General features: G+C 42.7%; 2 protein-coding genes across 6 annotated transcripts in view; both read left to right on the top strand.

Moving 5' to 3' along the window:
* Positions 1–14,227, top strand: part of bcas3 (BCAS3 microtubule associated cell migration factor) — a 376,831-nt gene that overhangs the window by 138,622 nt on the left and 223,982 nt on the right. For all 5 annotated transcript variants that reach the window (XR_007964470.1, XM_052078874.1, XM_052078875.1 and 2 more), the window contains 3 exons: positions 6,546–6,670; positions 10,769–10,934; positions 11,068–11,165. Coding sequence is in view for 4 of the 5 variants with exons in the window: in XM_052078874.1 (XP_051934834.1) it covers positions 6,546–6,670; positions 10,769–10,934; positions 11,068–11,165 (389 nt within the window). In the remaining variant the exon portion in view is untranslated. The remainder of the gene's footprint in view (positions 1–6,545; positions 6,671–10,768; positions 10,935–11,067; positions 11,166–14,227) is intronic.
* Positions 1–14,227, top strand: part of LOC127609199 (uncharacterized) — a 99,957-nt gene that overhangs the window by 83,583 nt on the left and 2,147 nt on the right. The gene's annotated exons all lie outside the window — the stretch shown is intronic.

Genomic DNA, 14,227 nt, shown 5'->3' on the forward strand with positions numbered 1-14,227 from the left:
GGTGTGTCTGATTTGCAATGACAAAATACCATCGATGAAATGGTCGAATGCAGAGCGGCACTTTGACACGCCCAATGTATGTTCGCATCAAAACACTGTGTGAGAGACAGCCGAAAGGAAGCGTGCAAGCTAGCCAGCGGTAACTTCGCATATAGACCTGGCAAAATGACTTTCACTCCGATAGTGTTAAGGAGTTGCGAATCACGAAGAGTGGCCGGTAGACTCGTGCAATAATAACACACGTTCAGATGATCACTTCAGGCATATTTATTCTATTGCCAGAACAACTTGGCAGCATGGCGTAACACGAGCCGTGCCCATGAGCATAGCGTCAGCTAACAAAGACAGAAGTTGCACTTACATGAAAATCCGGCCTGTCCCTTAACAATAAAAGCAGTGAGCAAGAGCGCTACACATAAATCCTGAACACCGCCACTCGCTATTTAGCTCACTGTTTTTATCGTAACCTACAAAAACGCCTTCTTCACAACTAGTCTCGTTTTCCCTTTTCTTGTCTGTAACTGAAACAAACAGATCCAAACATTTTCATTTGAGACACATTGGGTAGCTTTCCTGTTAGTAGTTCCAAAGCTGTTTTCTGAGTTCTCCTGTTGTAACATCTTTTTCTTATGTGAGCTGCTGTTTGAATAGCATGGTTCCATAAAGTTTTTGGTAAATTGCTCTCCAAAAGTAAACATCTAGCCATGTCAAACAATGTTCGCCAAACTCGCTCAGCAGTGCCATTCGGGTCTGGCGAATAGGGTGCAGATGTTTCGTGTCTGATTTTATTCTTTGTCAGAATCGATCAAAAGGCTCGATTTGTAAACTCCGTGCCATTGTCGGAACGAATGCACTTGACTTCCCCGTAGAGTGCTACATCAGCTAAAAACTTTTCCGTAGCTAAAACTGTATCACTTTTTGACTTTAGAAAATACACTTGTATTGCACCAGAGTAATCCTCTGTAAAAGTCTGTGCATACTTGTATCCTTCTAAACTTGTAGTTTTCATTGGACCTGTCAAGTCAGTGTGAACAAGCTCAAGTGACTTTTTTGCCTTTATGTATGGTTCTCGACTTCTTGTTTGAGTGTTGCTGGTCCCTCTCTCTGGAATGACCTCCCACTGAACATTCAGCAAGCCTCCTCGCTGCCCAACTTCAAAGCCCTCCTCAAAACTCACTTGTATTCTTTGGCATTCAACAGCATGACTTAGATTTGTTCTTGATTTTACTGTCTGGTGCTTTCTACTGCCTTTATTACGGATTTGTCTTACTGTTTATTGTGCATGTTAAATTGCTCCATGTACAGCACTTTGTATGCAGCGATGGCTGTTTGAAAGTGCTCTATAAATACTGTTGACTTGACTTGAGTAAACTTGCCTTGAGTACAAATCTCGCATATCTGTTCTGGTTTTGTAACATTCCTCTTAATGTCCATACCTTTTACCACACTCTGCATTTTGACAATATCCTCAAAATTACAGTGACCTAGGATCTCATGCTAGGTTTGTACATCATGGCATACGTTACACTGATCATTGTTATCAACAGTAGGTAGGTAATACAGCTTTTCATACTCATTTATGTCAAACTTATTACCGTCTTGGGTGATCATGTGACAGTCTCCTTGTCTGAAGACTACCGCTGCTCCACCACCTGTAGCTCTGGACACCGAAAAGATGGTGTGGGGGTACGAAGGCATGTACAGAGCGTTTCTCAGTTGTGCTCTGTGCGTTTGTCCCTTGCCGTCCAGAAGATGTATCACCGCTGTTCCTCTGCCTTTGGCCATTCCACTGCATCGCATTCCATCAGCAAGCTCCATTTAATGAGTCTCGCGTTGGAATGTTTCATCGAAGTTGATGAAGGTCCGCTTGTCGTTCACAATATGGTATGTCGCTCCAGCGTCCACCATAATGCCTCTCATCATTCTTGGTTTGGATTTTGAAGAATAGTCATTGTTGTCTTCCTCTGTGATTTTTCTCACTGTGTCCTGTTTCTCCTTCTTTTTACAGAATGATTCCTGGTGTGTGTTGTTCTAGCAGACACTACACCACACTTTTCTGGTGCATTTTCCTGCTCTATGCCCTTTTAGTCCACATTTAAAACATGTCATGTTCGAGTCATCACCTTCTCCTGAGTTGTTTGTGAACTTCTTGAAGCTTCTTTCTTGCCGTACATTTGTTTTCATTACATTGTCTGTGGTTTCGGCGGTCGTGATTCTCTCAGTCTTCATATATACGCAACCTTCTTTTGAAGTCAGAAAATGTCATTGTCTTCATTCTGCGGAATATGTACGGCCAATGGTTTGTACACATCTGACAAACCTCCAAGAATCATGGCTATTATCAAACCGTCACTGAGAGTCTCACCATCATCGCGAAGCGCTGTCATCAGGTGCTCTGCTCTGCTTATGCAGTCCGTGGTCGACTCGTTTTCCGCTTTGTGTAACTGTCAAAGACGTGTACAGATTGATGATCCGTGGTTGACTCTTCCCTGAGTAATGCTCTCTCAGTATTTCCAGAGCCTTCCTGCTATGTGTGACAGCACTTGGTAGCTCTAATAATAATAATTAAATGATGTGAAGGAAAATTGTAAATAGTACTGCGATTTATCCATTTGTGTTCATATTGTATTTAATTGAAAGATGTTTGTTGTTTTTTTTTTCTCTTTCTCCTTTCTTCTTTCTACATACATTCTTGCTGCTGGAGGCTGTAAATTTCCCCATTGTGGGACGAATAAAGGATATCTTATCTTATCTCATCTATCATAGCTTGCTTCATGTCTAATAAGTGACAGACTTTTATCATCAGTCAGTCTTACTAGTTCAGCATAGCAGTCTTGATTCTTTACTCTGTCTGCATCTCGCTGTTCCTGTCTGATGGGTTCATTCAAAATAGTCTCTTTTAGCTTCAATGAGTGTAGATGTCCCAAAAATCTCGTTTCCCAAAGATCATACTTGTCTTCAGATCCGTCGAAGAACATTTGTGGGGACAGGCCTCCAAAAGTACAAGCCGCCGCCATCTTGTCACTCCTCGTGCTTCAAAACCGTGTCTTTAGCAATCTTAGCTTTAGCTTCTCCACTTGCGTTATTTTCCGCGCTGTTGGTAGCCTTTTACAAAATTGCACTCTCAATATTAATTACAAGCTCCGTGTAATGTGCCACGTTCGCTTTACTTGTCTTTCTTTGGCTCATATCTGCCTTCGCACCTCTTCATGTAGTAATATAGCTTCTGTTAACTGCATAAGGGCGGCCTGGTAGTCCAGTGGTTAGCACGTCGGCTTCACAGTGCAGAGGTACCGGGTTCGATTCCAGCTCCGGCCTCCCTGTGTGGAGTTTGCATGTTCGTTGGCACCGGCCTACCCACTCTTGAGGACTTGCACACTGCAAGAATCAAGACAAGGGCACGGAAAATCCTCCTGGATCCCCCGCACCCTGCCCACCACCTTTTTCAGCCACTCCCCTCAGGCAGACGCTACAGATCCATGCGCACCAAATCCAGTAGACACTTAAACAGCTTCTTCCCTCTAGCCATTAACTCCTTAAACAGTCACTGACATAGTCACTCTTCTTGCACCACAAAATGGTACTACAAAACTACTGGTTACTCTAAAATGGTTCAATGATTTTGTTGTTTACGATGATACGAGTGCAGCGTGTTATACCGGAGACAAATTCCTTGTGTGTTCTACATACTTGGCCAATAAAGATGATTCTGATTCTGATTCTCCCCGGGCCTGCGTGGGTTTTCTCCGGGTGCTCCGGTTTCCTCCCACATTCCAAAAACATGCGTGGCAGGCTGATTGAACACTCTATATTGTCCCTAGGTGTAAGTGTGAGCGTGGTTGGTTGTTCGTCTCTGTGTGCCCTGCGATTGGCTGGCAACCGATTCAGGGTGTCCCCCGCCTACTGCCCGAAGACAGCTGGGTTGGGCTCCAGCACCCCCCCCCCCCCGACCCTAGTGAGGATCAAGCGGTTCGGACGATGAATGAATGAATGAATAACTGCATAAGGGAGCCTCTGGCTGGCGCCACTTGCCTCTGTGCCCGGGCCCTTAACCTGTTAAGGACGTGCGAATCACGAAGAGTGGACGGTAGACTCGTGCAATAATAACACACGTTCAGATGATCATTTCAGGCATATTTATTCTAGTGCCAGAACAACTTGGCAGCACGGCGTAACACGAGTCGCGCCCAGGAGCATAGCGTCAGCTAACAAAGGCGGAAGTTGTGCTTACATGAACATCCGGCATGTCCCTTCACAAGCTAATATTTTGCTTTTATGGCAAAAAGGTTCCCAACCCCTGCCCTAATCCATTCCAAGCCCCCGAAAATTCAGAAATAAATACATTTAAAGCATAAAAATGCATCACAATATGTAACAAATGCATGTCACAATTATCTTATTGAACAATAAATGACAGTTCTGTATAATGTAAAAAACAAAGCATAAATAATAAAAATTATGGTCATTTCACTTTTAACTGCGTCCTCATCGTTTTTTGCCCTCTTCAGTTCATGTTCTCTCGCAGAAGCAGTTTTTCCTGGTGTTTTATAAAGAAGTGATCCAAGGACATTTGCTTTTGTCGGCTTTTAACAATAATCCGTAAATGTCCAAGGCAAACATCAGCATAGTGAGCGATTGCCCGACTGGTGAACACTTTTTCTGGTTGATTCACATTTCCGTAAAACTATCGGAACACCTCATGGCCCGAGGGGCGAATGACGAGGAGGCTGCAAAGATACATATCTATCTATTTATCTATCTACACACATAGAAACATACATTAGAGGTCCCTCTTAGCCAATGGGATGCCAGGATGATGCTCGAGAATAACCAATGGCAAAGCAGCTATAAGTATGTTGCCTTTAGGAAACTCAGAGCTCCGAGAATGATGGAAAATAGACAAACTCAAAGTTATCATCTTTAAATGTTTCATTTTGTTGTATGCTTGGTTCACCTCGGGCATGTGTGCTCTCGCAGCTTGTACACAATGGAGCACAGAGAATCAAGGCCAAATTGAAGGTGCTTGTTAACTGATAATACAGTATCTGCCCCCACTGTGATGAGAATGTCCTTGAATAAAGTTACAGTTGTCTCAATTTGTGGAGAAATAACAAAATACCTATTGTTTACAGGGAGTTTTCTTGGTCTAAAAATGTCTACTGAGGGGCGTATCGGAGGGCCAGCCGAAAGTGCAGCATGCAAACGAGGGAGATTTTGCCTGATATGTTACTTGAAATTTGCATATGTTCCCAATAAAAGTTTGGCATGGAGCACAGAAAGTTGAGTTTCAGTTGGAGAAGCGAACACTGATTGGCTTCATTGATAACTGAGCTCCCTGCCAGCAGCAAAGATAATCTTTTCCTGAGTCTGTTTGTTCAACTTGTTCAAGGCATATCTCTGACAGAGTAGCAGCCCGTACTGTATTTTTTACCTTTCGTATCTTGAAATTTCTTTTGCAACATGAGGCAATATTTTCCTCCTAATGCATTTCGTAATTTGTAAATTTCATATGAAGAGACGTTCGTGAGTCGAGGTACCATTGTGCAATGCTTTGAAACCCATTTGCAACCTATATTTAACTGAATGCAGAACAGCGACAAGAAATTTTATGTTCAAACTGATCGACGTCATTGTTTTGGGCAAATCCTTAACTGACAATTTTTGCAACGCTTTCCCAAAAAAGCTGGGATAGTAATCCTACAGGTGGAAAACAGTATTCAAGTCAACAAGTCAAGTCAACAGTATTTATAGAGCACTTTCAAACAGCCATCGCTGCATACAAAGTGCTGTACATGGAGCGATTTAACATATTGATTGAAAGTGTGTGCTGTATGTTTTATATAACAGTCAAACCACGAACATTTGACAATGTCATTTTTAATGAAATTGCAATGCTTGCCATGCATACTGATATTCCATACACAGACCTGTAAAACTGAACAAAACTGGGCCTCCTGGACTTTTACTGCAGGAGTGGTGTATGAGAACATTCAGTACCAGGAATATATGTGTTTATACGAAATATGAAATTCGTAGCAACAAAAGTGGAATATTTACTTCTAGGCATATATGTTATTGATTCCCTGCCACTATTCTGTCCTGTCCTGGGTTGCTCCCTTGACACTCTGGAGGAGGTGGGCAACAGAAGGATGCTAACTAAGCTAAAAGCTATGATGGCCAGTCCCTCCCACCCCCTCCAGCCCGCCCTGACAGCACTTGGTAGCTCCTTCAGCCAGAGACTGTTAAACCCGCGCTGCAAGAAGGAGAGATACCGACGCTCGTTCCTACCGACTGCTGTCAGGCTGATGAATAAAAAATAACAATCATAATAATAATTAAATGATGTGAAGGAAAATTGTAAATAGTACTGCGATTTATCCATTTGTGTTCATATTGTATTTAATTGAAAGTTGTTTTTTTTTCTCTTTCTCCTTCTTTCTACATACATTCTTGCTGCTGGAGGCTGTAAATTTCCCCAGTGTGGGACGAATAAAGGATATCTTATTTTATCTTATCTTATCTTATTCTTTGTGCTCCTCCCAAAGCAAAAGTAAGCCACCCCCTCAGATGTCCCCGAGCAAGTCCAGTGGAGGGGAGTTCTGTATCGCTGCCATCTTCGCCTCTTCCCGATCATGGTTCATCACAAACCCCAACATCAAAAGAGAAAAAGGTTAGGTTTACTCTTGACTCACAAGCACACTTATCAAAGGTGATGTCGAGCCTCTTACGGTACATGTAATATGAATAGAAAACAAAGATGGCAGAAAGCTGTCACTTTTTTTCCTGCACTGCATTCCACATTATTTTATCACAGCTATCTTCATAGGTATTTTCTCAGAGTTCCCGAAATAGTACCACAAATAACAAAATAATAATTTTCAAGTCATCAACCACGAGAGCAGGGGTGGAAAATTCTGGTCCTCAAGGGCCACTATGCTGCATGTTTTAAATGTCTCTCTCCTCTGTCACAGCAGTCCCCAACCCCCGGCCACGGACCGGTATCGGTCTGTGGGTCATTTGGTACGGGGCCGCACAGAAATATTAAAGTTATTTATTACTTCTGTTTTATTCATTTCGAAATCTGAAAAATGTTTCAAAAATTTTGAAAAATTACAGAATTGTCTGTTACATCCTTCGACATTACGTCACTCTTGCCGCACGTCAAGGCGCGCCTCTCGGTCACGTGACAGGATACCCCGAAAATCAAACCCAGGAGATAGCAAAATGAGTGAAAAGCAAACGTCTTTGGGAAGGGGAAAAGGCCCAGCCAGGAGACAGAAAAGGAGCCTATGATTTTTCAGAAAAAGAAGGCTACATGTAATAGACAGTATCAGGAGTTCTACTTAAAATATGGATTTATCTCAACGGGAGTATCCCACGCACCAAGCCCACTCCATGTGTAACATGCGACGATTGTAAGTCATATTTTTCATGCACTTTGTATTTGCAGAGTATCTTATTTTGAAGGCACGTTTAAACGTTAACAGATAGCCAGATAGCACATTCGTCGTGTCATGATTCGTGTTTCTTATGTTTAGAAAATACCACAGTTTTCATGCAGGTCTATTATATTATTTTGTTGGCTTTATCCCGCCTTAAAAGCCGGTCCCTGAAAATATTGTCATGACACCGGTCCGTGGGACCAAAAAAAAATACATGTTGGACAGCGACTCTCAAGGACCGGCGTTTCCCACCTCTGCGCCAGAGTGTAATTTAAATGTATAATTTAAAGATAATTTATACGTAATTGAAATATAAAAACCTCTCCTTGATAACCGTGTGAAAAAAAATCAAAAGTCATAAAAATATAAACAACAGGTTCATTTCAGATTTTTATAAATAGGCAATGCAAATGGCAAGTTTCAGGATTTTCAAGTCGGGGAATAATTTGAAAGTTTTTAAAAAAAGCTATCAAAGAACTTCTGGTTCCGGGTCGCTGTGCTGTGGTTGACCGATCTACATTCGGAGCGTTTTTTTCTTACTTTTCTTGCTTTTTTCCACATTTCTCACCTACACTCCCTGCTTTTTCCTAGCGCCATAGGCCCATGTTACCGCAGCGCAACTGTTCGAGCTATTAATTCGGCACTTTCCCCCTTTGATTATCTTTTTTCATTCATTCGTTAGCCCCTTGCTAACGGCTAGCTAGTGCGACAGCTTGCGCCTCCAGCTCGCCCGGTGCAAATTGCGAGTGCTCCAAGCCAGTGCTAACGATAAAAAAACACTGCACCTCCACATTAATATTGGCTCACCATAACTTGAGACTCACGCCAAATATGACCATCTACACGAGGGAACAGCTGGTGCTTCTCAGAGACGTCCCGCTGCCGGTCCCCACGCTCATCGTCAGGCTCCCCGACGCCATGTGCAACTTGGCGGCCATTAGGACCCAGAAGAAAAGAAAACAGACAGAGCAAAAAAAAAATCCCTCAAAGGCTTCAACCGGTACATCACCTGCACCTGCACCACCCGCCAGTGAAAGACACTGAACAAATGCTACGGCTCTATCAGTGATTCATACAAGCCTGCCATCCTCCCCCCCTCGGCTCTGCTGATCACCACACCATCCTGATCCTCCCTGCCTACAGACCGGCCATAAGGAGAGTAGAGAAGGTAACCAAAACCATCAAAGTGGACACAAGAGAGCATCACCGCCCTCAAGGGGTGCCTAGAGTCCACGGATTGGTGCAACCTTCTCTCCCCCACCGACGATATCAATGTCCAGGTGGATATAGTCTCCTCATACATCCGCTTCTGTGAGGAAACCATCATCCCCTCCAAGACTATCACCATCGTCCCCAACAACAAACCCTGAATCACCAAGGAGCTCAAGGAGATCATCAACAGGAAGAAGCGCATCTTCTTCTCGGGCACCGAGGTGGAGAAAAAGGAGATCAACAGGGAGTTCAAGAGAGCCATCAAGATGGCCAAGCTGCAATACAAGCGCAAGGTGGAGGAGAAACTTAATGGTGGTAACCTCCGTGCAGCCTGGCAGGGCCTGAAGAAAAGAAAAAGAAAAAGCACCGCCCCCATCCTCATCCCTGAGAGCAGCCCAGCCTCCCTTGCCAACGACATCAACTCCTTCAACACCAGGTTCGAGACTGATAACTCCACGCAGCTCACCAACATCAGGTCCCACCTCCGGCCCGGTAACTCTTCAATCACATTCCGCACAGAGGACTTTGTGAGGGCCCTCAAGAGGACCAAGACTTGCTGTTGGTTTAGTGAACTGTGTCACTGCTTTATTAAATAAGTTTGTGTTGCAGCTCCGAAAAAAGGAAAGCTGTGGTGTTAATTTTTTCTCAACAAATACAGGTATGTTTCCGTGCCTTCTTCCGTTTGACTCGAGAGGCGTTCAGAACCGCCTCCAAAATACATAAACTCACGACTACTTAAATGAAACTACAAAAATTGAAAATGATACATCAAAACTGAAAAGCAAGCGAGGATATCACAAAACAAATTCTATACCCCCCCTACAGAATTTATATTGTGATTTCATCATTTGTGAATACACAAAGGAATAAATAACTATGACTGACATCTTGTCGTGTTATTTTGACTTCAATATGGTGCCGCTAGAGTCTTTCCAGCAGCTCCTATTTATTTTGTTCTTCTACTTACTCTCATAACTTTGCTGCTGTGAAGTGAGAATTTCTCCATTGTGAGCCTATTAAAGGTTTTCTTATCTTGCCTGATCGTACTGTTGGAGCTACGATAAAGGAAATGCCAATGCATTTTTCAGAGGCGGTCATGAACGCCTCTCGAGTTGACCGGAAGAAAAAGAGATGGACAAAGACGCACCTGTATTTGTTGAAAAAGGAGAGCTGCGGTTGTGGTTTTATTATTTTTTTAAACGCAGACTTGTGGTTTTCACAGTCTCAACAAATAAAGGTAGTGTACGTCTTTGTCCGTCTCCGTGCCTTCTTCCATTCCACTCGAGAGGTGTTCATGGCCGCCTCCCAAAAACGTAAATTAATTCTTACTTCAATGAAACTGTAAGGAGCGACGGCCCGGCGAAGTGAAGTGAAGTACTCGAAGAGCGGTGGTACACTGTTTTTATTTTAGCAAACATACGATCATTTATATACCAGCAAAGCGGACGTTAGTGTAAACAAACGTCCAGCCCACCCGGGGGCTGTGATTGGTTGGTAGCGAGCGGCAGCGGGGGGCGCAGATTGGCTGATCTGTCTCACGGCGTGAAATTCAAATGTCAGAGTTCTCAGAGGGCATTTGTGGTTGCTACAAAACCATGAAGAAAATCAAGCAAAGAAATCACAAAATAAATTCTGTAGGGGGGGGGGGGGGATATAGCATTTATTTTGTGATTTCCTAGCGTGAATTTCTGTTTTGATGCATTATTTTCAATTTTCGTAGTTTCATTTAAGTACAGTAATAATTTATATTTTTCAGAGGCGGTCATGAACGCCTCTCAAGTTGAACGGGCGCCTCTCGAGTTGAATGGAAGGAGCGTAGCACCATCTAATGGACGCATTGTAGAGTGCGCCTTTTAATGCAAAGCGTCTCATGAAAAAAATATACAAAATAGCTATTCATTGAAGGTGCGCATCATAATTCAGTGTATCTTTTAGTGCGGAAAATACGGTACTTAAATAGTCCCAGAAGTTGATTCCAAAGCAAAACAGCTGCATTGCTGGAGGGAACGCAGGTGCACTCCAGCTGGAAACCAAACATTAACAAAAAAAAACAAAACAAAACAGATCAAGACATGACACTGCTTTTTATACGTTGTTTTTCATCTTATTTTCAGATCAGTCAAGGCAAAGCATTGTCGACTCACTGTACATCATCAGTTGCTATGGTAACTTGGTAGAGCATGTTCTCGAACCTCGGCCAATAAGCACTGCGCAAAAGATAAGCGATGACACTGCTTTGGAACTTTGTACTTCCCCGAGGGCATGCTGGACTTTAGCAAGGTGACACTATTTAGTTATCAATTTATTTATTTACTTAAATTTTCTTTGTCTTAAGTCTTAAAAATGAGACAGTCATGCTCATCGTGTTTTTTGTTTGTTTGTTTTTTTGTTGTTTTTTTTGTATTCCAAACAGAACACTACAGTGGAATGAGCTGCAGCCACCCTTCAACTCCAACCATCCATTAGTTTTTGCCTGCAATAAAGTGCAATACTTTCAGTCCCTTTTGGCAGGTAAGACCGATTATGGTGGCATATTATCCTAAAAATTCAGAGATTGCACTGGTACTGTCACGCTGTGAGGTGGTGGTGGACCCCAAAAAGCAGGCAGGAGGCTTTCAAACAGCCATCGCTGCATACAAAGTGCTGTACATGGATCAATTTAACATGCACAATAAACCGTAAGACAAATCGGTAATAAAGGCGGTAGAAAGCACCAAACAGTAAAACCAAGAAACAAATCTAAGTCATGCTGAGTCGAATGCCAAAGAATACAAGTGAGTTTTGAGGAGGGCTTTGAAGATGGGCAGCGAGGAGGCTTGCCGAATGTTCAGTGGGAGGTCATTCCAGAGAGAGGGACCAGCAACAGAAAAGGCTCGATCCCCTCTGAGCCTCAGTTTAGTTCTTGGTACTCCTAATAATGTCTGGTCCACAGACCTGAGGTGCCGGGGCGGTGCCGGGCAGGTGTGTAGGGGCGGTGTGGTGCGAGATCATCCAGAGATTTGAAAACAAAGAGGAGGATCTTGAAAATAACTCTAAAATGAATGGGGAGCCAGTGAAGGGATGCCAGAGTAGGAGTTATGTGCTCCTTCATACGAGTACCAGTCAAGAGGCGAGCAGCGGCATTCTGGACCAGCTGAAGGCGCTTAATGGAGGACTGGCTGACTCCAAAGTAAAGGGCATTGAAGTAATCGAGCCAGGATGTGACAAGGGCATGAATTACTGTCTCAAAGTGTTCATGTGAGAGGAGAGGTTTTATTTTGGCCAGCTGTCTAAGGTGCAAGAACCTGGATTTAACAACGGATTTAACCAATTTGCCGATCGAGTTTGAAATCACTGTCCAGTTTAAGGCCCAAGTTTGAGACTGGGCCCCCTGTCTCCTTATTTTAAGTCAACAAAGTGCCAAAGTGAACGCTGGCGTATTTTGGCTGCCGCTGCTCAACCTGTTTTGTTTTGTGTTTTTTTGTTATTGTAAAGTGTCCTTGGGTGTCTTGAAAGGCGCTTATAAATAAAATGTATTATTATTATTATAAAAGAAAACCATGACTGTGACAAAAAAAACTAACAGGAACAGAACCATGACAGAAACAAACATGACAGTTACAAGCAAACAACGACCCGACACCGAGTGGTCGTGCTTGGAGTTCTTTTAAAGCAATAACGACATAACGACCTGCAGCGGGAGCCCTACAGTGTCACCTGTTGGTCAGAAACAGAATCATGACAGGTACTTTGTTTATAAACTGCACTCTGAAATGATTGTAACAGTGAGGTAAACATATTCTGTGGACCGAAAACATTTGGTTTTTACATCTAAAACAGGGGTCTCAGACTTGCGGCCCGCAGGCCAAGTGCGGCCCCCGGGATGATAATTTGCGGCCCCCGTCTTAATATGAAAGATGAATATTCAATGCCATCAAATGATGGCATCGAGGCAACTATTATACAGGTTGTTGCTTGGCCTCTTTTTTGTTCATGTATACACACACTTACATGCACTCACATTCATATGTACATACACAGAGTGATGATCTCAATTTCATGCATTTTCCTGTTGTATCATCACAGTCAAAGGTGTTTTAGATGGTTGATCCTTTTGCTTCAAGATCAGGCTGTCTTAAAGATTAGAGAGCAGGTATCCTCACATCCTTTTAAATCTCCATCTGAAATGGCACATTACAAATGCAGAACAAGCTTCCATAATATGAAAAAGTCCATCCCCTGACAGGATATTGCCCTGTAATTATACACAAAATGTTTAATTAGCTTTACAGAGGTTTCGGAGCAAATGATAGCTGTGCTTACTCCAGTCTTTGTTGTCATCTTGACCAAACTTCTGTCTGATTCAGGTATAACTGGTATTTTTTTTTGTTTGTTTGTTTTTTTTACATGTCTGCTATATGTGTGCTAATATTCTCTGTGACCAAGTAAGGCATACCTTTTGGCTCCAAATTCAGTGGTGTATCCTTGCCATCTTCCTTCTGGGACAACGTTCTTAAAACAGTACCACTTTTAACCTGACCTTTGTCTTGGCCGTCTTTCTTTGTCATGTGATGCATCTCAAGCACATTCTTAACATTCCGTTTCTTCGCATGATCCCTTTGCCAGCCTTATTTTTGGTTGTGTCCTGTGGGGCTAGGCAGTGCTCAATGTATGTAGCAGCACAGAGGGACTGCCCTCTGAGACAAGTTTCTCCTATGGGAGACCTAACAAAAAGTCAAATCAAAAATCAAAATAAGTGCAATGAAGATTCTGGGAGAACAACAATAACCAAATAAAAAATTACAGCCCAGTCATGCATTCCTTATCCAATTGTATTTTGCAAACCATTACAGTAAAAGTGGGCCTGTTGAAAACTAAACTGTTCTTATTAACTTGGTTGAGTTTACATTGTGTTATGCAATGGCAACGGCATAACAATATTATTAAGTAATGAGCAGAGGTTGATCGAGTACCGTAATTTCTGGACTATAAACCGCAACTTTTGCCACACACTTTCAACTCTGCACCTTATTTAATGGCCGCCAGGGAATGCTCGAGCATAAGAGGTAAAGAATGAGACAAGTGGCTATGTATGTGTCGAGCAAGACGCTACCATCTGTCACACTGAAAACAACCGGCCATGATAGAGCGAGATACTGTTTTGGGCTGGACTGCGCCCGCCAAAAAAAACAACAAAAAACGGGAGATCCCGAAAGACATTGTCATGAAAGTTGACACCAAAGCGTAGACGGTAGAAAGCTTAAAAAAGGAATGGTTGAACGAGGGTTATGGCAAGCAATGATTTTTTTTTCATAGAAAAAAAAAAACATTCGTCGGCGGTGAACAGTGACTTTTTTGTTTTATTAAACCAAAAAAAAAAAAAAAACCCACCTACCTGCCCTGAAGAGAAACAGTCATTGGCACCCCTTGTTAAGTCACAAAGTAACTGTGGCTCACAACAGTTTTGGGAAAGCTGAGTTCGATTTCACAGGCAACACAATAGTGTTGCCTGTGAAATTCACAATTTGCTGTTAATTCACAATTTGCTGAATTAAAAAAAAATCATAACTAGAATCTGTTAGTCAAAGTGATGT

Source organism: Hippocampus zosterae, chromosome 10 (genome assembly GCF_025434085.1).
Source record: "Hippocampus zosterae strain Florida chromosome 10, ASM2543408v3, whole genome shotgun sequence".
Lineage (NCBI taxonomy): Eukaryota > Metazoa > Chordata > Actinopteri > Syngnathiformes > Syngnathidae > Hippocampus > Hippocampus zosterae.